Source organism: Manis javanica, unplaced genomic scaffold, assembly GCF_040802235.1.
Source record: "Manis javanica isolate MJ-LG unplaced genomic scaffold, MJ_LKY HiC_scaffold_35, whole genome shotgun sequence".
NCBI classification, from domain to species: domain Eukaryota; kingdom Metazoa; phylum Chordata; class Mammalia; order Pholidota; family Manidae; genus Manis; species Manis javanica.
In genome coordinates, this window is record NW_027332181.1 from 162,390 (window position 1) to 187,761 (window position 25,372).

The 25,372-nt window shown below is 37.1% G+C and overlaps 1 protein-coding gene across 2 annotated transcripts in view; it reads right to left on the minus strand.

Moving 5' to 3' along the window:
- The window catches only part of STXBP3 (syntaxin binding protein 3), a 97,374-nt gene that overhangs the window by 28,278 nt on the left and 43,724 nt on the right, over positions 1 to 25,372 (minus strand). For both annotated transcript variants that reach the window (XM_073228395.1, XM_037001586.2), the window contains exons 6-9: positions 24,115 to 24,215; positions 19,782 to 19,936; positions 8,795 to 8,885; positions 5,526 to 5,650 (exon numbers count right to left, since the gene is read on the minus strand). In XM_073228395.1, the coding sequence (XP_073084496.1) occupies positions 5,526 to 5,650; positions 8,795 to 8,885; positions 19,782 to 19,936; positions 24,115 to 24,215 (472 nt within the window). The remainder of the gene's footprint in view (positions 1 to 5,525; positions 5,651 to 8,794; positions 8,886 to 19,781; positions 19,937 to 24,114; positions 24,216 to 25,372) is intronic.

Here is a 25,372-nt window from a genome sequence, read left to right on the forward strand (position 1 = left end):
TTGAAGAGGCTGTCATTTCCCCACTGTATGTCCATGGCTCCATTATCGTATACTAATTGACTATATATGCTTGGGTTTATATCTGGGCTCTCTGTCTGTTCCATTGGTCTATGGGTTTGTTCTTGTGACAGTACCAAGTTGTCTTCATTACCGTGGCTTTGTAGTAGAGCTTGAAGTTGGGGAGCATAATCCCCCCAGCTTTATTCTTCCTTCTCAGGGTTGCTTTGGCTATTTGGGGTCTTTTGTGGTTCCATACAAATTTTAGAACTATTTGCTCTAGTTCGTTGAAGAATGTTTTTTGTATTTTGATAGGGATTGCATTGAAATCTGTAGATTGCTTTAGGCAAGACGGCCATTTTTACATTATTAATTCTTCCTATCCATGAGCACAGGATGTGTTTCCATTTATTGGTATCTTCTTTAATTTCTCTGAGTGTGTTATAGTTTTCAGAGTATAGGTCTTTCACTTCCCTGGTTAGGTTTATTCCTAGGCATTTTATTCTTTTTGATGTAATTGTAAATGGAATTGTTTTACTGATTTATTTTTTTGCTAGTTCATCATTACTGTATAGGAATGCAACAGATTTCTGTGTATTAATTTTTATCCTGCAACTTTGTTGAATTCAGATATTAGATCTAGTAGTTTTAGAGTGGATTCTTTAGGGGTTTTTATGTACAATATCATGTAATCTGCAAACAGTGACAGTTTAACTTCTTCTTTACCAATCTGGATGCCTTTTATTTCTTTGTGTTGTCTGATTGCCATGGCGAGGACCTCCAGTACTATGTTGAATAAAAGTGGGGAAAGTGGGCATCCTTGTCTTGTTCCTAATCTTAAAGGAAGAGCTTTCAGCTTCTCGCTGTTAAGTATGATATTGGCTGTGGGTCTGTCATATATGGCCTTTATTATGTTGAGGTACTTGCCCTCTACACCCATTTTGTTGAGAGTTTTTATCATGAATGGATGAATTTTGTCGAATGCTTCTTCAGCATCTATGGAGATGATCATGATGTTGATAGATTTTCTAATATTGTACCATCCTTGCATCCCTGGAACAAACCCTACTTGATCATGATGGATGATCTTTTTCATGCATTTTTGAATTCAGTTTGCTAATACTTTGTTGAGTATTTTTGCATCTTTGTTCACCAGGCATATTGGTCTGTAAATTTCTTTTTTTGTGGTGTCTTTGCCTGGTTTTGGTGTTAGGGTGATTCTGGCCTCATAGAATGAGTTTAAAGTATTCCCTCCTCTTCTACATTTTGGAAAACTTTAAGGAGAATGGGTATTAGGTTTTCACTAAATGTTTGACGAAATTCAGCAGTGAAGCCATCTGGTCCAGGGGTTTTGTTCTTAGGTTATTACTAATTCAATTTCATTGCTGGTAGTCTGTTAAGATTTCTGTTTCTTTCTAGGTCAGCCTTGTAAGGCTGTGTTTTTCTAGAAAGCTGTCCCTTTCTTCTAGGTTACCCAGTTTGTTAGCATGTAATTTTTCATAGTATTTTCTCGTAAGTCTTTGTGTTTCTGTGGTGTCCGGAGTGATTTTTGTTTTCTCGTTTCTGATTCTGTTTATGTGTCTCTTTTTTTCTTGAGAAGTCTGGCTAGGGGTTTATCTATTTTGTTTATTTTCTCCAAGAACTAGCTCCTGCTTTCATTGATTCTTTCTATTGTTTTATTCTGCTTGATTTTATTTATTTTTGCTCAAATCTTTATGATTTCCCTCCTCTGAGTGATTTTGGGCCTCATTTGTTCTTCTTTTTCTAGTTTCGTTAATTGTGAGTTTAGATTGTTCATATAGGATTGTTCTTCTTTCCTGAGGTAGGCCGGTATTGCAATATACTTCCCTCTTAGCACGGCTTTTGCTGCGTCCCACAGATTTTGTGGTGTTGAATTAATTGTTCTTATTTGTCTCCATATATTGCTTGATCTCTGTCTTTATTTGGATTGATCCACTGATTATTTAGGAGCATGTTGTGAAGCCTCTATGCATTTGTGGGTTTTTTTGTTTTCTTTGTGTAATTTATTTCTAGTTTCTTACCACTGTGGTGTGAGAAGCTGGTTGATACAATTTCAATGTTTTTGAATTTACTGAGGCTCTTTTTTGGCCTAGTATATGATCTATTCTTGAAAATGTTCCATGTGCACTTGAGGAGAATGTGTATCCTGCTGCTTTTGGGTAGAGAGTTCTGTAGATGTCGATTAGGTCCTTCTGTTCTAATATGTTGTTCAGTGCCCCTGTGTCCTTACTTATTTTCTGTTTGGTTGTTCTGTCCTTTGGAGTGAGTGGAGTGTGAAAGTCTCCTAGAATAAATGCATTGCATTCTATTTCTCCTTCAATTCTGTTAGTATTCATTTCACATATGTAGGTGCTCCTGTGTTGGGTGCATAGATATTTATAATGGTTATATTCTCTTGTTGGACTGACCCCTTTATCATTATGTAATGTCCTTCTTTGTCTCTTGTGACTTTTTTTGTTTTAAAGTCTATTTTGTCTGATACAAATACTGCAACACCTGCTTTTTTTTCCCTATTAGTTGCCTGAAATATCTTTTTCCATCCCTTCACTTTTATTTTGTATATGTCTTTGGGTTTAAAGTGAGTCTCTTGTAGGCAGCATATAGATGGGTCTTGTTTTTTCATCCATTCAGTGCCTCTATGTCTTTTAATTGGTGCATTCAGACCATTTACATTTAGGGTGATTATCGACAGGTATGTACTTATTGCCATTGCAGGCTTTAGATTCGTGGTTACTAAAGGTTCAACAGTAATTTCCTTACTATCTAAGAATCTAACTTAACTCACTTAGTATGCTATTACAAACACAATCTAAAGGTTCTTTTTTTCCCTCCTTTTCTTCCTCCTTCATTCTTTATATATATTAGGTATCATATTCTATACTCTTTGTCTATGCCTTTTTATTACCTCTGGTGACAGCTATTTAACCTTAGGAACACTTCTATCTATAGCAGTCCCTCCAAAATACACTGTAGAGGTGGTCTGTGGGAGCTGAATTTTCTCAGCTTTTGCTTTTCTGGAAATTGTTTAATCCTTCCTTCAAATTTAAATGATAATCTTGCTGGATACAGTATTCTTGGTTCAAGGTCCTTCTGCTTCACTGCATTAAATACATCATGCCACTCCCTTCCAGCCTGTAAAGTTTCTCCTGAGAATTCTGATGACAGCCTGATGGGTTTTCCTTTGTATGTGATCTTTTTTCTCTCTCTGGCTGCTTTTAATAGCCTGTCCTTATTCTTAATCTTTGCCATTTTGATTATTATATGTCTTGGTGTTATCCTCCTTGGGTCCCTTGTTTTGGGAGATCTGTGCACCTCCATCGCCTGAAAGAGTATCTCCTCCAGACTGGGGAAGTTTTCAGCAATTACTTCCTCAAAGACACTTTCTATCCCTTTTTCTCTCTCTTCTCCTTCTGGTACCCTTATAATACAAATATTTTTCTGTTTGGATTGGTCACACAGTTCTCTCTGTATTCTTTCATTTCTAGAGATCCTTTTTTCTCTCTGTGCCTCAGCTTCTTCTTTGTATTCCTCTTCTCTAATTTCTATTTCATTTATCACCTCCTCCACCATATCTAATCTGCTTTTAATACCCTCCATTGTGTTCAACGATTGGATCTCCGTCTTAAATTCATTCCTGAGTTCTTGAATATTTTTCTGTTCTTCCATGAGCATGTTTATGATTTTCATTTTGAAATTGCTTTCAGGAAGATTCTTTAGTTCAGTCTCACTCAACCCTTTTTCTGGTGGTGTTGAGATTTTGCTTTGAACCAGGTTCCTTTGACATTTTATATTTGTACGTGGCACCCTCTAGTGCCCAGAAGCTCTACCTCTGGAACTGCTCAGCCCCTGGAGTGATGTCAGGATTCACAGGGGAGTGGTGTTGGTGCCTGGGTGGAGGAAAGAGCTGTTTCCTGCTTCCCGTCTGCCATGCCTGTCTCCACTGCCAGAATCAGTGGGCTCAACACACAGGTATAAGCCTCTATGCTCTGCATTTGTAACTGCTGTAGGTGGTGTTTCCCTCTGGCTGGCCTGACACCAGGGCAGGGTTTACTGGTTTGCGAGCCAGGTACGGGCTGGCCAGTGGGTAAGGTGCAGCAGGCTGTGTTATCATGGTGGGGGGCCTTGAAGCAGCATAGCCAGCCAGGGGGATGGAGCGCCTGAAGATCGTGAAAGTTCCCAACCATGTTTCGTGAGGTCTGTTCTTTCCTCCTGGTGTATGCAGTCTGGCACAGCCTTCTTTCCTGTTGCTCTTTCAGGATTAGTTGTATTAATTACATTTTCTTTTTATACGTGGTGTTAGGAGGAGGTCTCTGTTTCACCTTTCACACTGCCATCTTTCAGTCTCTCCTTTATTCTTAAAAAAGTTAAACACTGCTTTGCTTACCAGCAAGCCTAGGGAGATAAATATTTTAAATACTAGGTTAGAAATGTCTTAAATGTATGTTTATAGTCTGGAACCATATCCTTTAGAGTCCATCAGTTTAATTCTTTTCTAAAACTCTTAAGCAGTGAAGATTTAGAGACCTAAAGAATGAGAGGTAAGTAATATTTCTTTTGAAAATTCTGAGTAACTTCTTGAAGCTATTTTTATATTAGAAAAATAGGTATGTTAATTTTACTATCTCATCTAACAGTAACACAACAGAGAAAAATTCAGACACTGGGATTTAACCAGAATGCAAATAAAAATACAAAATATAAAATTATTTAACAATATTTGGTTTAACAAAAAATATTCACTATTGTAATTTTCACAAGTGTTTGGATCTTTAAATCTATTAAAATTACTAAATTAATTTATATATGCAACTTCAGAAAACTGATTTTTACTATGCTCAGGCAGCAAATCTTAGCTGAAAAATGCCGATTTGGATTTAGAGATTATGATAGCAACCTGTTTTTTATATATACATATACACAGACACACGTATAAACACTCATAAACGATGCATAAAGATACAGTAAAATGGTTCCTTGATAGAAAAGCTGTTTTTTATTTAGCTTTTTATTTGACATTACTTTTAAAGCAAATATAAGAACAGGTACCTAACTGATAAGATTGTGTCTATACTCAATAGCTATCCTGTTTAATTTTTCAATCTTATAATCTTTTTAAATACATTGACAAGACACATACACATATACTTTTGGGTATGTGGTTCAGAATAAATGCAGCCTAATCAGTCTGAATATGGTTTCCACTTCAATAAACATAGTAGTGGGCCTGGTATTTACTCTTAACATAAATAAATTTCTGTTTAAATGAGGCCTATTATAGACATAGTTAGGGAAGTAAATACACCAAAAAAGCTTCAGAGTAGTCAAGCTGCCCATTAACTTACAAGTTTAAGATATTTTTAATAGACTCTGGTTAGACAGTAACAGAATGATAAAGTCTCAAAAAAGGTTACAGGGGCTTTAGGATTTCTGGTGCCTACACAGATCATTAGTGCTCATATCCTATTCTGTTTGTACATGTCTTTTATATGCCTTCAAGTTATACTTGCTTGTATGTATCATTCTCAATTGGCAGTAGATCATATGCCATTGCCTGAAAGGTCAGTTCGTGCAGGACAGTGGATACAGGATCAAAGCCACGATCAATTATTAGGAGCTGAGAATGAGTTTTACCCTGGAAATAACAAGATAAAATTATCTTAAGAAATGTCAATTTCTTAGTGTGATCACATTTTTAATATCTTAGAAAGCAAAAAGAGACTTTTCTTAAATTCTGTCACATTCTTAAGAATGTGGGATTCTATTAAAACAAAAATCCAAGTGGCACAATAGTGGGAAAAAAGATCACAAAATGAAAGCTTTCATAATTAAAGTAAGAGGCTATACTCAATTACACAATATTGTAAAAAAGTAATATATGGCTTGCACTAAATCTATTTTCTTAGGAATTTAGCTCCCTAAACACTGAGCTCTTTGTGTTATACATTATGCTAAGCAAGATACATATATATATATTATTTCTTATAGTAACCCTGTGAGACAGGTAATATCATCTCCATTTGACAATGACGATATTAAGGCTTAAAATTCAAATCCAGGTCAGCTTCATCCCACAGCTTGTGCTCTTAACCATTATGCTATTTAAAAACATTATATAGTGGATAAAGAAGATTTGGCTTTGTTTTTGAAGTATAGTCGATATACAATCTTATATTAGTTTCAAGTATGCAACACAGTGGTTCAATAGCTACCCTCATTATTAAATACTCACCCAACTAGTGGTTACCAAAAAAAAGGTTGTTATACACATGCACACACACACAACAGAATATTCGTTATAACAAGAACAAAATCTTGCCATTTGCAACAACATGGATGGACCTAGAGGAAATTATGCTAAATGAAGTAAGTCAGAGAAAGACAAATACCATATGATTTCACTTATATGTGGAATCTAAATAAAATAAATGAAAAAAAAAACAGAAAGACTTATAACTACAGAGAAAAAACTGGTAAATGCCATAGGAGTGGTATAGGGGCAGGCAAAGTAAGGGAAGGGATAAAGAGGTACAAACTTCCACTTATAAAGTAGTAAGTCACAGGGATGAAAAGTATAGCACAGAGAATATAGTCAAATAATATTGTAATAGCTTTGTATGATGACAGATGCTAACTGCATTTATTATGGTGAGCATTTCATAATGTATATAACTGTAGAATCACTGTTACACACCTGAAACTAATATTTTATACCAGCTATATTTCAATTATTAAAAATTAATTCAAAAAATAAAATAGATATACTGATGTCAGCTAAGATGATAAATTACAATGAAAGCACTGTTAAAACTCACAAAAGGTGCTAATCGTTAAACAGTGAATAAAAGTGCTGGGAAAAATTATTGTTAGTATCAGTATCTTCCATACATCAATAAAAAAAATAATCAATTCTTTGAATTATTATTCAAAGCAGTAAGAGATTACAACTCAGCAGACAAATATTTTCTATTTGTTTACACATAGCCTATTTATTTGCATGTAGCAGACAGAAGTAATTAACACAGGATCATCAAAAAAATTTTTAATTAACCATTCCCTTATTTAAATAAACCTTGAGATAGTAAGGTACAATGGTTAAGAGAACAGCTTCTGGAATCAGAAAGACCTAGGTATGAGTCCAGCCTTGACCACTTTCTTGTTGTACAACTTTGGACAAACTGTTTAATTGGTTAGTATCTTAGTATTCTCATTTGTAGAACAAAATATAATCAGAATCTTTGCCTTACTTTATTATGGTGAAGATGAAATGTAATAATGCCATGAAACACTTAGCACAGTGCCTGGCATTTAGTAAGCCCTCAATACATGTAAGTTATGAGTGCTGAGAAACAGAATAGGAAAAGATAGTGCAATGTAAGTGCTCTACTAGGGCTTGGGCTTATGACAGAATGTGGGAGGAAGAATCACTTGACCTGAAGAGTCAGGAAAGGCTTCAAAGAGAACACACTTTATCTGGCCCTTGAATGAGGGAAAGTTATCAAGCATTTGAAAGATGTATAATTTCCCAGGCAGAAAGAATGGAAAGGACAAGTTATTTTTTGTGTGGGTTGATTCTGCCTTTTCCTTATTGAAATCATGAAGAACTAAAGGGATATTTACTAAAATACTGTTATACCTCTTCCCTCATTCAACCAACATTTATTGACTACTATGCTATGTGTACTGAGCCATTGTTTTCCTAATTACAACCAGAACAACAGCTTTCACCAGACATCTAAACCAAAAACTACTAATTTTAAAGGTCTAAACTAATATTACATCTATGCTTACACCTCTATGCTAGCTAATCTGTCTGTAAATTTTGTCTTTCTCTCCGTGGCTCTGTCCAAAGAATCCTGTTATCCAAACAACAGACCCTCTCCTCTATCGTGTTATACTCATTCTTCAAGCTGAAGGGCCTTGGAAGGAACACCTTCCAAGACTCCAGATTAAGCCCCAGCCTATGTTCCCATTACATTCTATGTATTCTTCCCTCATTCTACTTACTACAAAGGATTGTAACTGCTGATTTCCTTGCCTGTCTCCTTTTCTAAACTACCAACAGTCCCTTCCTTTCATTCTTAAGCTACTGTAGTATGGCTTCTTAGCCCTCTGGGACCTCCTCTGTCATTCTCCTCAGGCTCTTCAATCTTTAACCCAAGCCTAAATGCTGGCATTCCCCAAGTCCAAACATCAGTCTGAGCACTTTATACTACCTTCGTAAGATAGTAACAGCTGTTATTAAACTTCTATATGTGCCAAACACTTGTTAACTTGCCTAATCTTCATACCAACAAAGCAAGGTACCTGTTATCTCATCCATTTTATAGATGAAAATACAACTCAGAGTAAATAATTTGTCCAAGGCTACAGAACTAGTAATAACAGAATAACTATATTAAATGTTTATTCAGTGACAAGCATTATTCTAAGAACTTTACACATTTTAACTCATTTAATCTTCTATTTTATAAAATAGGTATTCTCTTATTACTCCCTAGTTTATAGATGAGAGAACTTAGGCACAGAGAAGTTACAAAATTTGTCCAAATGGACATATCTATGAATTAAATAGCAGAGGCAGGATTTGGATGTGACACTTGCTTCAAAACCCTTATTTATTATTTACCCCACAAAACCACACTGTCTACTGAAGTTTTCACTACCATCTATATTAATGATTCCCAAATCAATAATGGAAAATGAACAACAGCTTCTTGGTTTATAAAGAAATAGGATAGACTTTATGCATAATCACTATTTGCCTTTTATACATTACCTTTATTAGGCTCTTTTCATCAATCTTGTAGTAATTTTCAAGTTTTTTTTCAATGAGTTGGGCAAGCTTACTGGCATTATCTAGAGGTTTACTAGAAATGGAAAAATGTTCAAACAATTATCTTTCTTTGAAGACACGCTTTATACTACCATAAAGTTGAATTCTAAAACTAATGATGGTGGCGGAGAAAGAGCCTGAACCCACCTCCTCCCATATACATACTGAATCTATACCTACACACAGAGAAATTCATCCATCCTAAGGAAGAACTAAGGCCTATGTGAACGCCTTATACACAAGGGATTAGAAGGTTCACATAAAAAATGGCAGAAGAGATGGAGACATGTGAAGGAGGGAGCCCCACCCACAACATGGCCCTGCAGCAGGAAGGGATATATCACTGAGGGACTGGAGCATGGATTCACCAGCCCTGGGGCACAGGACAAAAGCCACAGTTTAAAAGACCTAAGGGGCAACCAGACTGTGAAGGAAACCAGTTTCCAGAACTAAAGCACCACCAGGTGGTGGGGGAGGTACCAAAACTCTCTCCAGAAACAGAGGTGCTGGTGAGCACCATTATTTACAACCCTGCTGCACACTGCTACTGCGGATGGGAGCAGGGTGAGCGTGATTGTTTACATCCCCCCAGCACACTGCTAGTTAGAATGGGAGCAGGGAGAACACCACTATTTACTCTTCCCTACCATACTGAAGCGTAGATGGGTCAGAGTGTACTCACACTAGCTCTAGGCACTTGAGCAAGGCAGTCTCCTGGACCCCATCTGCACCCAAACACACTTGCCAGAGATCCAGCAGTCCCACCAAGGCAGCACTAGCAGAGCACCCACATGGATTCAACCTGCCTGTGCCCCTTCCATCTCCAGATGCCCTCTTAGTGCAGCTCTAGCCAGCACCCACCAGGAAGACCTCCAGACCATGCCCATCCACTCCCAGTTGTTCCACTAGGGAGGCCTTGGCCTGTTGCCCACCTGGAAGACCCCTGACTTAAGCCCTGGGAGCCCAGGTAGTGGGACACCCCATCCCATGCCCAGTCAGCCTCCAACCAGACAGCCAAAACCACCAGGCACATGTAGGCTACCCACAGGGCATTTTTACATAAAGCCACACCTGCAAGATCGGTTGAGGGCTTTTGCCTAACCTATAAAAAAAACACAGAAAGTCAAACAAAATGAGGAGACAGATGAATATGCTTAAAACAAAAGAGCATGACAAAACCTCAGAATAAACTAAATTAATACAAAGTTAAGCAATTTATTGGATAAAGAGTTTTAAGTAATGGTTATAAACATGCTCACCAAACTTGAGAGAAGAGTAGATAAACTCAGCGAGAACTTCAACAAAGAGATAGAAAATATAAAAATAAACCATAAAAGAATACAAGAGTGAAATGAAAAACACACTAGATGGAATCAATAGCAGATTAGAGGATGCAGAAAATGGTTCAGCAAATTGGAAGACAGAGTAATGGAAAACACTTAAGCTTAATAAAAGGGACAAAGAATAAAAATTACTGAGTACAGGTTAAAGGGCCTCTGGGTCAACATAAAACAACCTAACATCTGCATTATTTATAGATGCAAAAGGAGGAGGAAGAGAGTAGAGGGTAGAAAGCTTATCTGAAGAAAAAATACCTGAAAACTTTCCTAACCTGGGGAAGGAAATAGGCATTCAAGAAGCAAAGAGAGCCCCAAACTAAATAAAACCAAGGCGATCCCCACTAAGACATACAATAATTCAAATATCCAAGATCAAAGATAAAGAGAATCTTAAAAGCACAAGAGAAAAGCAATGAGTTATACACATGGGAAACCCAGTAAGGCTAGCAGTTGATTTTTACAGAGGAAACTGTAAGCCAGAAGGGAGTGGCATGATATATGCAAAGTGCTGAAAGGAAAAGAAAACCTACGATAAGAATACTCTACCCAGGAAGGTTATCTATCATTCAGAATTGAAGGAGAGATAAAGAGCTTCCCACATACATACAAGTTAACAGAGTTCACAACCACTAAATCAGCCTTACAAGAAATGTTAGAGGGACTTCTTTAAGAGGAATAAAATGGCCATAATTAGAAGCAAGAAAATTATGAAAAGAAGAAGTTTTGGTAAAAGCAAACATATAGCAAAGGTAGTAGAGCTGTCACTTAAAATTTGTATGAAGGTTAAAAGACAAAAGCAGTAAAATCAATTGCTTCTAAAGGCTAATTAAGGGAATCACTAAAAAAAAGGTATAAGAAAAGGTGTAGTTTTTGGGCGGAGCCAAGATGGTGGCGTGAGTAGGACAGTGGGAATCTCCTCCCAAAAACATATATATTTTTGAAAATACAACAAATACAACTAATCCTACAAGAGAGACCAGAAAGACACAGGACAACAGCCAGACTACATCCACACCTGCAAGAACCCAGCGCCTGGTGAAAGGGGTAAGATACAAGCCCCAGCCCGGTGGGACCCAAGCACCCCTCACCCCAGCTCCCAGCGGGAGGAGGGGAGTCGGAGCGGGGAGGGAGAGGGAGCCCAGGACTGCTAATCACCCAGCCCCAGCCATCCGCACCAGAGCACAGACACAGTGCATGCGCAGGGTGCTGGAAACTAGGGAAACAGGGCAGCAAGATCTTTGAGCAGGTCCTGAAGCCGGTGGCCCTCTGACAAAGAAAAGCGAGTGCTTTTTGAAAGTCTTAAAGGGACAGGGACGCCACAGCTGGACGGAAGCATCCTGGGTCACAGTCCAGCAGCTGGAAATTAGAGGGAACTCCGGGCGCACTAACCCGTGGGCAACAGCTCTGAGACCCCTCACAGAGGTAAACAGCCAAACGGCCCCCTGTCCATTACCGCTCCGGGCGCTGCGAAAGCAGAGAAGCAGCCTAAGGCTGGCCACGCCCACAGCAAGGGAGCTTCCTCCATACCAGCTGGGCAAGATACAGAGACCCAGTGTACACGCAATAGCCCAACACAAGCTACTAGGGGTTGCAGTTGTCCCAGTAAAGAGGCCAGGAGCAAGTGGAAAGCCTTAGCTTTCCCAGCGGACAGAAAGCCAATAGCTCACCACTGCACCTATCAACATGAAAAGGCAAAAAAATATGATCCAGACAAGACTAACCCAGACAGCTTCGACATCTGCTACATCTTCCCCTGAAAAGGAACCTGGGGAGATAGATTTAACCAGTCTTCCTGAAAAAGAATTCAAAACAAAAGTCATAACCATGCTGATGGACGTGCAGAGAAATATGCAAGAACTAAGGAGGGAGAATACAGAAACAAAACACAGTCTGGAAGGACTTCAAAACAGAATGGACGAGATGCAAGAGACCATTAATGGACTAGAAAACAGAGAACAGGAATGCAGAGAAGCTGATGCAGAGAGAGATAAAAGGATCTCCAGGAATGAAAGAATTCTAAGAGAGCTGAGTGACCAATCGAAATGGAACAATATCCGCATTATAGGGGTACCAGGAGAAGAAGAGAGAGAAAAAGGGATAGAAAGTGTCTTTGAAGAAATAATTGCTGAAAACTTCCCCAAACTAGGGGAGGAAATGGCCTCTCAGACCACAGCGGTACACAGAACTCCCATGACAAGGGATCCAAGGAGGGCAACACCAAGACACATAATAATTAAAGATCAAAGACAAGGACAAAGTATTAAAGGCAGCCAGAGAGAAAAAAAAGGTTACCTACAAAGGAAAACCCATCAGGCTATCATCAGACCTCTCAACAGAAACCCTACAGGCCAGAAGAGAATGGCATGATATACTTAATGCAATGAAACAGAAGGGCCTCGAACCAAGACTACTGTATCCAGCACGATTATCATTTAAATATGAAGGAGGGATTAAACAGTTCCCAGACAAGCAAAAGTTGAGGGAATTTGCCTCCCACAAACCACCTCTACAGGGCATCCTACAGGGAGTGCTCTAGATGGGAGCACTCCTAAAAAGAGCACAGAACAAAACACCCAACATATGAAGAAGGGAGGAGGTGGAATAAGAAGTGAGAGAAATAAAGAATCATCAGACCGTGTTTATAATACCTCAACAAGCAAGATAAGTTAGACAGTAAGATAGTAAAGAAGCTGACACTGAACCTTTGGTAACCACAAACTTAAAGCCTGCAATGGCAATAAGTACATACCTTTCAATAATCACCCTAAATGTAATTGGGCTGAATGCACCAATCAAAAGACACAGAGTAACAGAATGGATAAAAAAGCAAGATCCATCCATATGCTGCTTACAAGAGACTCACCTCAAACCCAAAGACAGCACAGACTTAAAGTCAAGGGATGGAAAAAGATATTTCATGCAAACAACAGAGAGAAAAAAGCAGGTGTTGCAATACTAGTATCAGACAAAACAGACTTCAAAATAAAGAAAGTAACAAAAGATAAAGAAGGACATTATATAATGAAAAGGGCTCAGTCCAACAAGAGGATATAACCATTATAAATATATATGCACCCAATACAGGAGCACCAACATATCTGAAACAAATACTAACAGAACTAAAGGAGGAAATAGAATGCAATGCATTTATTCTGAGAGACTTCAACATACCACTCACTCCAAAGGACAGATCCACCAGACAGAAAATAAGGACACATAGGCACTGAACAACACACTAGAACAGATGGACCTAATAGACATCTACAAAACTCTACATCCAAAAGCAACAGGATACACATTCTTCTCAAGTGCACATGGAACATTCTCCAGAATAGACCACATACTAGGCCACAAAAAGAGCCTCAGTAAATTTCAAAAGATTGAAATCCTACCAACCACCTTTTCAGACCACAAAGGCATAATACTAGAAATAAACTGTACAAAGAAAGCAAAAAGGCTCACAAACACATGGAGGCTTAACAACATGCACCTAAATAATCAATGGATCAATGACCAAATCAAAATGGAGATCCAGCAATACAGGGAAACAAACAACAACAACAACACAAGGCCCCAACTACTGTGGGAAACAGCAAAAGCAGTCTTAAGAGGAAAGTATATAGCAATCCAGGCATATTTAAAAAAGGATGAACAATCCCAAATGAATGGTCTAATGTCACAACTATCGAAATTGGAAAAAGAAGAACAAAAGAGGCCTAAGGTCAGCAGAAGGAGGGACATAATAAAGATCAGAGAAGAAATAAATAAAATTGAGAAGAATAAAACAATAGCAAAAATCAATGAAACCAAGAGCTGGTTCTTCGAGAAAATAAACAAAATAGGTAAGCCTCTAGCCAGACTTATTAAGAGGAAAAGAGAGTCAACACAAATCAACAGAATCAGAAACGAGAAAGGAAAAATCACGACGGACCCCACAGAAATACAAAGAATTATTAGAGAGTACTATGAAAACCTGTATGCTAACAAGCTGGGAAAACTAGGAGAAATGGATAACTTCCTAGAAAAATACAACCTTCCAAGACTGACCCAGAAAGAAACAGAAAATCTAAACATACCATTTACCAGCAACAAAATTGAAGTGGTAATCAAAAAACTACCAAAGAACAAAACCCCCGGGCCCGATGGATTTACCTCAGAATTTCATCACACATTCAGAGAAGATATAATACCCATTCTCCTTAAAGTTTTCCAAAAAATAGAAGAGGAGGGAATACTCCCAAACTCATTCTATGAAGCCAACATCACCCTAATACCAAAACCAGGCAAAGACCCCACCAAAAAAGAAAATTACAGACCAATATCCCTGATGAACGTAGATGCAAAAATACTCAACAAAATATTAGCAAACTGAATTCAAAAATACATCAAAAGGATCGTACAACATGACCAAGTGGGATTCATCCCATGGATGCAAAGATGGTACATCATTCAAAAGTCCATCATCATCATCCACCCCATCAACAAAAAGACAAAAACCACATGATGATCTGCATAGATGCTGAAAGAGCATTTGACAAAGTTCAACATCCATTCATGATAAAAACTCTCAACAAAATGGGAATAGAGGGCAAGTACCTCAACATAATAAAGGCCATTTATGATAAACCCACAGCCAACATTACACTGAACAGCGAGAAGCTGAAAGCTTTTCCTCTGAGATCGGGAACTAGACAGGGATGGCCACTCTCCCCACTGTTATTTAACATAGTACTGGAGGTCCTAGCCATGGCAATCAGACAAAACAAAAATACAAGGAATCCACATTGGTAAAGAAGAAGTTAAACTGTCACTATTTGCAGATGACATGATACTGTACATAAAAAACCCTAAAGACTCCACCCCAAAACTACTAGAACTGATATTGGAATTCAGCAGAGTTGCAGGAAAGAAAATTAACACACAGAAATCTGTGGCTTTCCTATACACTAACAATGAACCAATAGAAAGAGAAATCAGGAAAACAACTCCATTCACAATTGCATCAAAAAGAATAAAATACCTAGGAATAAACCTAACCAAAGACGTGAAAGACTTTACTCTGAAAACTACAAGCCAGTCTTAAGAGAAATTAAGGGGGACACTAACAAATGGAAACTCATCCCATGCTCATGGCTAGGAAGAATTAATATCGTCAAAATGGCCATCCTGGCCAAAGCAATATACAGATTTGATGCAATCCCTATCAAATTACCAGCAACATGCTTCAATGAACTGGAACAAATAGTTAAAAAATTCATATGGAAACGCCAAAGACTCCAAATAGTCAAAGCAATCCTGAGAAAGAAGAATAAAGTAGGGGGGATCTCACTCCCCAACTTCAAGCTCTACTACAAAGCCATAGTAATCAAGACAATTTGGTACTGGCACAAGAACAGAGCCACAGACCAATGGAACAGACTAGAGAATCCAGACGTTAACCCAGACATATATGGTCAATTAGTATTTGATAAAGGAGCCATGGACATACAATGGTGAAATGACAGTCTCTTCAACAGATGGTGCTGGCAAAACTGGACAGCTACATGTAGGAGAATGAAACTGGACCATTGTCTCACCCCATATACAAAGGTAAACTCAAATGGATCAAAGACCTGAATGTAAGTCATGAAACCATTAAACTCTTGGAAAAAAACATAGGCAAAAACCTCTTAGACATAAACATGAGTGACCTCTTCTTGAACATATCTCCCTGGGCAAGGAAAACAACAGCAAAAATGAACAAGTGGGACTATATTAAGCTGAAAAGCTTCTGTACAGCAAAAGACACCATCAATAGAACAAAAAGGAACCCTACAGTATGGGAGAATATATTTGAAAATGACAAGTCCGATAAAGGTTTGACATCCAGAATATATAAAGATCTCACACGCCTCAACAAACAAAAAACAAATAACCCAATTAAAAAATGGGCAGAGGAATTGAACAGATGGTTCTCCAAAAAAAGAAATACAGATGGCCAACAGACACATGAAAAGATGCTCCACATCGCTAATTATCAGAGATATGCAAATTAAAACTACAATGAGGTATCACCTCACACCAGTAAGGGTGGCTGCCATCCAAAAGACAAACAACAACAAATGTTGGCGAGGCTGTGGAGAAAGGGGAACCCTCCTACACTGCTGGTGGGAATGTAAATTAGTTCAACCATTGTGGAAAGCAGTATGGAGGTACATCAAAATGCTCAAAATAGACTTACCATTTGACCCAGGAATTGCACTCCTAGGAATTTACCCTAAGAATGCAGCAATCAAGTATGAGAAGACCAATGCACCCCTAGGTTTATCGCAGCACTATTTACAATAGCCAAGAATTGGAAGCAACCTAAATGTCCATCGATAGATGAATGGATAAAGAAGATGTGGTACATATACACAATGGAATACTACTCAGCCATAAGAAAAGGGCAAATCCTACCATTTGCAGCAACATGGATGGAGCTGGAGTGTATTATGCTCAGTGAAACAAGCCAAGCAGAGAAAGAGAAATACCAAATGATTTCACTCATCTGTGGAGTATAAGAACAAAGGAAAAACTGAAGGAACAAAATAGCAGCAGAATCACAGAACTCAAGAATGGACTAACAGGTACCAAAGGGAAAGGGACTGGGGAGGATGGGTGGGTAGGGAGGGATAAGGGAGGGGGAGAAAAAGGGGCGTATTAAGATTAGCATGCATGGGGGGAGTGGGAGAAAGGGGAGGGCTGTACAACACAGAGAAGACAAGTAGTGATTCTACAACATTTTGCTACGCTGATGGGCAGTGACTGTAAAGGGGTATATAGGGGGGACCCGGTATAGGGGAGAGCCTAGTAAACAAAATATTCGTCATGTAAGTGTAGATTAATGATAAAAAAAAAAAGCAGTTCCTGTGTGGTGACCTCCAATGAGTTCTACACAATGATATAAAGGGCATATAAAAATGTAGGCAAAGGGTCTGTTTGTGTTTATACAGAGGATCAAAGCCTAATTTGGCTACCCCGAAAATGAACTAAGATACGATATGAAAAAGAACTTCCAACATCAGCACTCTCGGGAAGACTCATGTCAGAAGATGACCATCAAAAAACCCCAACAAAGATCCATGCACTGCTACAGGTGTAGATGCACTCATCCCACCAGTTCCTGGACTTGCCATGGGAATGAAGAAGGAAATATACAGCAAAACAACAAATTTGACTGGATCTAAACTGTTGGAACTCAACCAAGAATTAGGAGAAGTGCAAATTGTAGCGCTCCAAAATCTTACAACTACAGACTATTTACTGTTAAAAGAACATATGGGATGTGAACAGTCCCCAGGAATGGGTTGTTTTAATTTGTCTGATTTCTCTCAGACTGTTCAAGTTCAGTTGGAGAATATTCACCATATCATAGATAAGTTTTCACAAATGCCTAAGGTGCCTAACTGGTTTTCTTGGTTTCACTGGAGATGGCTGGTAATTACAAGTATGCTTTGGTTACATAACTGTACTCCTATTATGTTAATGTGTGTGTGCAATTTAATTAGTAGTTTAAAACCTATACATGCTGAAGTTACTCTACAAGAAGGTATGTCAAAGAAATAATCAATCTTCCCATGTTTTCTTCCGCCTGCTACTTCTATAGCTTTTCTTCTTCCTTCCTAATTACAACCCTTAAATAGAATTCGTGCCTCATATCAAATTTACTGTGTATCATAATTCTTCCAAGTGGTAAAGATACCTCAAGACAAATGCTGGGCATAGAAGCCACAGGGCATAAATATGCAAAGAAGTAAAAAACTAACCTTTTCAAACAATAAGGCTTCTCTCTCACTTACCAACTTTACATTTCCCTGTATGGCCCCGGAAGATGACTGGTTAGCCAGAGACAGGTAAGATTCCTCAAGGGAGGAACAACCTAAGACAGGCACAGTCACAGGGGGGCCATCAGGTGAGAAATTGGGGATCAACAGAGGTGAGGCTTAGAACCTCTCCCCCCCTGTTCTGAGAGAAATCTTCTGCATCCATGGATGTTTTGTTGCCCTTCTCTAGCTTGGATTAACACATAGTCTACAGGCACACACCTGATCATCTACATTTGCTCTCTTACAACACTAAACTATGTTTTCTACCTTTATCTTGCATCTACCTACCACTTCAGCATTTTATTATAAATAATAATAATAAAGAGAGAAATGTGGTATCCACATATAAATCAAGTATAAAAATCAAACAAATATTCATATTTGAACTGATTGTATATAGTTCATAATGCGTGATCAAAACTGAAAGTTTCTGTGATGACTGCCCTTGTACTGTTCACCATGTAACTTATTCACTATGTAAGAATTTGTTCTCCATGTAAGAACTTGTTCATTATGCTTCAGAAGATTAGAGACTGACGAAAATTAGGCTTGGGGTGGATTAATGATTGTTCATTGAGCATTGACTCCCCTATACAGAATTTTGTTGTTTTTAACAACCATTTGATCAATAAATATGAGAGATGCCCTCTCAAAAAAAAAAAAAAGTACAGACTTCCAATTGTAAAATAAATAAGTAACCAGGATGTAATGTATAGCATAAGGAATATAGTCAAAATATTGTAACAACTTTATATGGTGATAGCTGGTAGCTAGAATTATCATGTATATAAAAGTTGAATCATTGTGTTGTACACCTGAAACTAATGTAATACTGTATGTCAACTACCCTTCAATAAAAAATAATTATCTACAAAAAAAAAAAAAAAAAAAAAAAGCTCAAAATAGAAATACCATTTGACCCAGGAATTCCACCCCTGGGAATTTACCCTAAAACTGCAGTAGCCCAGTCTGAAAAAGACACATGCACCTCTGTTTATCACAGCACTATTTACAATAGACAAGAAATGGAAGCAACCTAAGTGTCCATCAGTAGATGAATGGATAAAGAAGAGGTGGTACATATACACAATGGAATATTATTCAGCCATAAGAAGAAAACAAATTCTACCATTTGCAACAACATGGATGGAGCTAGAGTGTATTATGCTCAGTGAAATAAGCTGGGCAGAGAAAGACAAGTACCAAATGATTTCACTCATCTGTGGAGCAGAAGAACAAGCAAAAACTGAAGGAACAAAACAGCAGCAGATTCACAGAACCCAAGAGTGGACTAACAGTTACCAAAGGGAAAGGGACTGGGGCATGGGTGTGGGAAGGGAAGGAGAAGGGGAATAAGGGGCATTACTATTAGCACACACAATGTAGCGGGGGTGGGATGAGGAAGGCAGTATAGCACACAGAAGACAAGTAGTGACTCTATGGCATCTTACTACACTGACGGACAGTGACTGTAATGGGGTACGTGGTGGGGACTTGATAATGGGGGAATCTAGTAACCACAATGTTGGTCATGTAATTGTATATTAATGATACCAAAATAAATAATAATAATAATAATAATAATTAATAATAAACTTTAAATCCCATAATAAATAATACATTTATTTATTAGTAAAATAAATTCTGTAAACCAATACATGTAAGTACAGAGACATTACTTACCTCTATACTGGACAGTCAATACAAAGTATAAACATACACGGACACTGTTGAGTATCTTACCTTTTATATCTTACTCCGGGATTTTCATCCAAGGTAGCACATACTGTAACTATCTGCTCAGCCATTGCTTCCATAACAGTGTCTTTTCCATTTGCACTATTAGGGTCTGGACTGTAACAGTAATAGAATGCATCTGGTACATCAAGGGTATATACCTAAGTTAGGCCAAAAAACGTCACTGTCAATTTGGAGACTTGATTTAAAAAAATACATCAAGAAAAATACAGCTATTTATTTGGAACATTGAAAAAAAAATACTTGCACTAACCATGCTGTTTCCTGAAACACCTGTGTCTTTACCTTAATCAAATCTCATTTTCTCTGTCATCTTGGTTTCATCCTTTATTATTCTTTTCTCACTCTCCTTGCCTGCTTAATCTACCTCTCTCCTTCTTGCTTCATAGAGATTGTACTGTTTGCTTTTCACTACCTGTGCAACAGATGAAGGAATCTGAAGTAGTCAAACTAAAAGTGAAAATCTCAAACCTAGCACAAAGGAATACAACAAAGACAAAATTGATCCATATATCTAACACACATTAAAAATCTTAACCCATTAAAGAATAACCTGAAATTTCCATAGCTGATACATATCCTCAATTCTTTCACTTATAATTTTCATGTCCTTAAAAGAGATATACTTCCCCCAAAGACACAGAATTGTGTGAGACATAGTATTGTTCTTACTATATCTGCCACTGTCTGAAATCATACAGACACATTTATTCAACAGAATTATTATGTGCAGAGTTAGATTAGAGATTTACCATTATTGTGTCATCTGAAGAATACAAGCAGCTCTCTAATTGGGGTTCAGAGTTCCCCATTAAACTAGTTATTTTGGTTTTTTTTAAATGAATGACAGTAATTCCTCTTAGCCTAGGATAATGTGTTGAGTGTAAAAGTAGGTATGTAATAAACATTACATATTAATTAGTTTATTAGTGAATTATGAATAAACCTTCCTAGCATTATTTCACACAAGGCCTTTCATTTCTCTGAATATAACCTATCACCACCAAGAGCAGTGTGAACACAGACTGAGATTTAGTTTTAGCTAATCCATCTATGTCTGTGCTGCTCAAAGTCTTGATTGTTGTATTAACAGCTGACAAGTACCCTACTGGCTTGACATTGGCTTCCCCTATTATACCATCCCATGCAGTAGATAGTATTATCTGTTCAAAAATATTTTCTGCCCCTCCTCATAGGGCCTCTCCCAAAGCAAGAATCCTTCTCATTCATTAATGTCAGGCTTAGCTACGGTCATTGGAATGTGAGAGAAGTGACACGTGTAACTTCCCCGCAGAAGCTTTAAAAACCACTGTGTGGCTCCACGACTTCTCTTTCCCTCTGCTATGTCCCAAACAGGCTTACCCCTGCAGCCTCAGTCCCAGAATGAAGAGGATGTAGAGCAAAGCCCCAGTCAAACCATAATGGGCAATAACATGAATGAGAAATAAACTTGGTTGCGGTAATGCACTGAGATATGGGAGTTGTTATCACAGTTTAAGTTAATCTAAAGCAATCTACTATGCCAATGAACCAAATAAACTTTTGGAGCTGTTTTCATTCTACACTTATATTTCTTCCCCTTTTTCTCCTTCTCCTCACTTTCCATCACTACCATTAGATCTTCCTTTGGACTATTACCAAATGCTTTCTTCATCTTTATGATCCACAAATAGCTCCTTAAATACAGCCCTCCAATTTCCATTTACTTTTCCTGCCAATCTACAGCTAGCTTAGTTCTGTTTCTACCTAGACATCATCTAGCATCCTCCCCGCTAACTATACTGGTCTCTTTGTACTCCCTAAGGTCCACTGTAATCAAATTTCTCTATATTCTTGAATGCTTTCCATCTAATTGCCTTAACATCTACATTATAGCATTAATCACCTTAAACCCTCTGAAAAGGAAATAGGTTTCCTTAATCTTTTTGACTCATAGATTCAGGAGTGAGTCAACCTCTTTCCTCTCCATGTAATTTCTAAATGTGTTGAATGTCCAACTTTTCTTCTTCAGAGCACTACTGTATCTGACTCTACTCATCTCTCCCCAGTGGTCACCTGACTTTTCTACTTGTTCTTAAAAACTTTAGGACCAGTTTCAAAGCTTCTGTCATCATCCTTGGTGGGACCTGGCACCTCCTACAACATGGGCCCAACATAACTTTATGGAGAGACTTATTATCTACCCTATCTTCACCCTTATAATCCATATTTCTGCTGCTCTCCTACACTTTCCTACTTCTGTATCTTTGCACTCAGACTATTCTCACTTCTTAGAATATTCTTTCCCTCTTCATGACTACCTTATGAAATTCTATCCATTCTTCAAAAGTTTTCCTGTTCTCCTAGTAAGAGCTAACCTCTCTCCTCTTGCGGCAGACTGCGAGCTGCCTTTCCAAAAACCATTCTTCCCTTACTTGTCAGAAGCCATACCAATTCTTAAGGGGGAAGTCACCATATATGCCCACCTAAAAGACTACATTTCTATTTCCCAATCACTTAGCTATAGCAAAAATGTGACTAAATTTTAGCTAATGAGATATAAATGAAAATTAGATACTTCTTTCTTTCTCACCTTCCTCATACTTCCTCAAATGAGGATATAATAATTCTATAGTCACTTGGATCATGAGGACCTTGCCTTGTAGAATAGGTCCCTGACAATTCTGTAGAGCCAGGATACTAGCCTTATATAGCCTGTTTCCTAACTTCTTTTATATTAACAAGAAATAAATTTAAGTTTAAAGCCACTTAAACTTTAAAGTTTTCTGAACCCAATCTTAATTGATATCATTTTGTAAATATGTAACACTGTGTATCTCTTTTACAGTATGCAGACATATAGGGCATATATCTTGTTCTCTTTTTTACAGCAGACTGCTTTACATCTAGCAGACAATGTTAACTGTACATGATCTTGATAAATGTAGGCCTTTGCTTATAGCTCAAAGCACTTAGCTGTATTTCATTTATATCTTCACTTGCAAACAAAAATAAGTTCAAAATATTTTCAGTGTAATTTCTCCATTACAGTTTATTTATTTAGTAAACCCTTTATTAAGTAAACCCTTTAAAGATGTTTATAAAGGAAGTAAATTAAAAGAACTTCTTAGGAGAAAAACATAGCAGACAGACAGGATCTTAGATAATCACATTTTGCAAAGACTGGTAAGTAGAACATTCTCATGAGGATTTCCCTTTACACACAAAGACAAGTTACTTCCATCAGCCAGAAAACTGGTCAGATACCTCCTTTAAAAACAGCAACTGCAGAATCTTAACAAATTCTGAGGCTAAAATTTTATCTACCTTCTGTGCAAGATGCTCTGGATATGCTTGTAATACTTATCACACTATTTATATCTCCCATCATTTCAGGAAGCCCATTTTCACCCTATACAAAACTTATATATCATTTAAAAAGTTATAAATCTAAAGGTAATCTTTGGAAAACAATTTAAAGTTCAGCAGATATATTAAAATTTTACAATATAGTTTGTAATCTTTGTCAAAACACCAATATCTTATAAGAGAAATCCCTAACCTGGGACCTTTCTATCTCTTAAAATATTGACCTTAAGTTCCAAACAACAGTATATGATTTCAATTCTATGAAATACCAGAACCCAAACACAAGAGAATAGAGCACAGCAAAGATCAACGTCACATGAGCTGTGAAATTTGGGGTGAGTTATTTAACCTCTTTGTGATTTCCCCATCTTTAAAGTGAATGCAGAATTACCATCTATTCTTAGGGCTATTTGTAAGGATTACATGAATACATTTATGTAAAGCACTTGGGAAAGTATCTGACACACAGAGAGTGCTGTTCGCATATCTTCTGGATCACCATTATTATTAGTCAAAAGCTCATTACTCCAAAGGCACAAATAAAAAAATCCTTCATTTTATAAACTAATTGACAATCTATATAATGTTATATAAAAAGTTTATTAAAGAATACTTTTTTGCATACTGTAAATGACTACAGAAGCTAAAAGTATTTCTTTGGAGTCATCTAATAAAGACTGCTCAAAAGCTTTAATCTCATACTCTAGTTAGTAGTGCTGTAAAATCTGACATACACAAGACTTAGTGGCAGATGTGAAATTTAAGCTCCACTTCCGTTATTAATTTTGTATTTCAATTTAGTGCTTTAGTGTTCCTCCCTTCATCATGGGAAATCTTTATTCGTTAATTGTTCAAAATTCACTAAATACATAATATATAAAACATCCTTAGGATATACCTTATTAATAAACTCATAAACCAAATTTTAAAATGCATTATGAACTAAATTAAGAATAAAAACAGAAGGTACCTGAGATTCAAGTGGAAGGAAGGAAATGTTTATTTCTTTACATCTTCTTATTGACTTGGAACAAGAAGCCTTAATTTTGTTAAAGAGACTATCAGGGCAAACTGAGAGTAAAAAAGAGAAATCAAAGCATATCATTCCATCCGAACTTTTATTCTTTTGAATAAATCATTCCAACACTGAAGAGTATTTATTTTTTATGTATAATTACTGATTTTCACAAAATAATTTACCATGAGGGTAGAGATATATAAATATTGTTCTTTACAGAACAGATGTAGTCTAATCAAGAGGGCTGTAATAGAAATTCTACTTTTCCAATTAATATCCACCATAACCTAAAATATATTGGAGAGCTGCAAACACAGTAAACTAAAATTGTTTGGAGTGAAAATCAAGTCCAAACTCATGGTTTAATAAATATTCATATTTTCAGAAATTCTTAGGAATTTACACAATGTTTTATTGTTGTGTACATTAAGGGCAACCATACAACACAAACTATGAATTTTTCCTTGCATTACAGGAACTTTTCTAATTTCAAGAAATTCTAAGACTTTCTAAACTAGTATGTTCTGGATCTTACAGTCACATTTTTTTCCCCTTCTACTGAACTGTTGTTAATGGTTCCATTATATCTAGGTTGTAAATATCAACCACTGGCTCTAGTGTCTTTTTAATATGATGTTTTTTAGGCTCAAGATTCTGTAAGTTAAAAGAGGCTTTATATTTATTAAATTTTATCAATTCCATAAACATGAATTTCTGTATAATAAGGTTACTTACAATATGGTATGACAGTTTAAAAGGTTAAAACCATTATTAGCCATGAGATAATTAACTTACAGGATATATAGCTGATCCTTGAACAACACAGTGGTTAGTAGGGCTGACCTCCTGTTCTGTTGAAAATCCGTATATAACTTTTGACTCCTCTGAAGCTCAAATACTAATAGCCTATTGTTAACTGGAAGCCTTGCTAACAATATTAACATATTTGCAATTAACATATTTTGCGTGTTATAGCATTATATACTGTAAGCTTACAGTAAAGTAAGCTTGAAAACAGAAAATGTTTTCCAAATTGTCACAAGCCTCCAAAAAAATTTTCCAATGTACTTATTGAAGAAAATCTGCACTTAAGTGAACCTGCACAGTTCAAAACCCTGCTGTTCAAGGATCAGACGTATTACTTAAGGGTCAAAAGAATCTCTAATAGCAAAGACCAAGCAAGACTTAACATTAGATAAATGGCATTTTT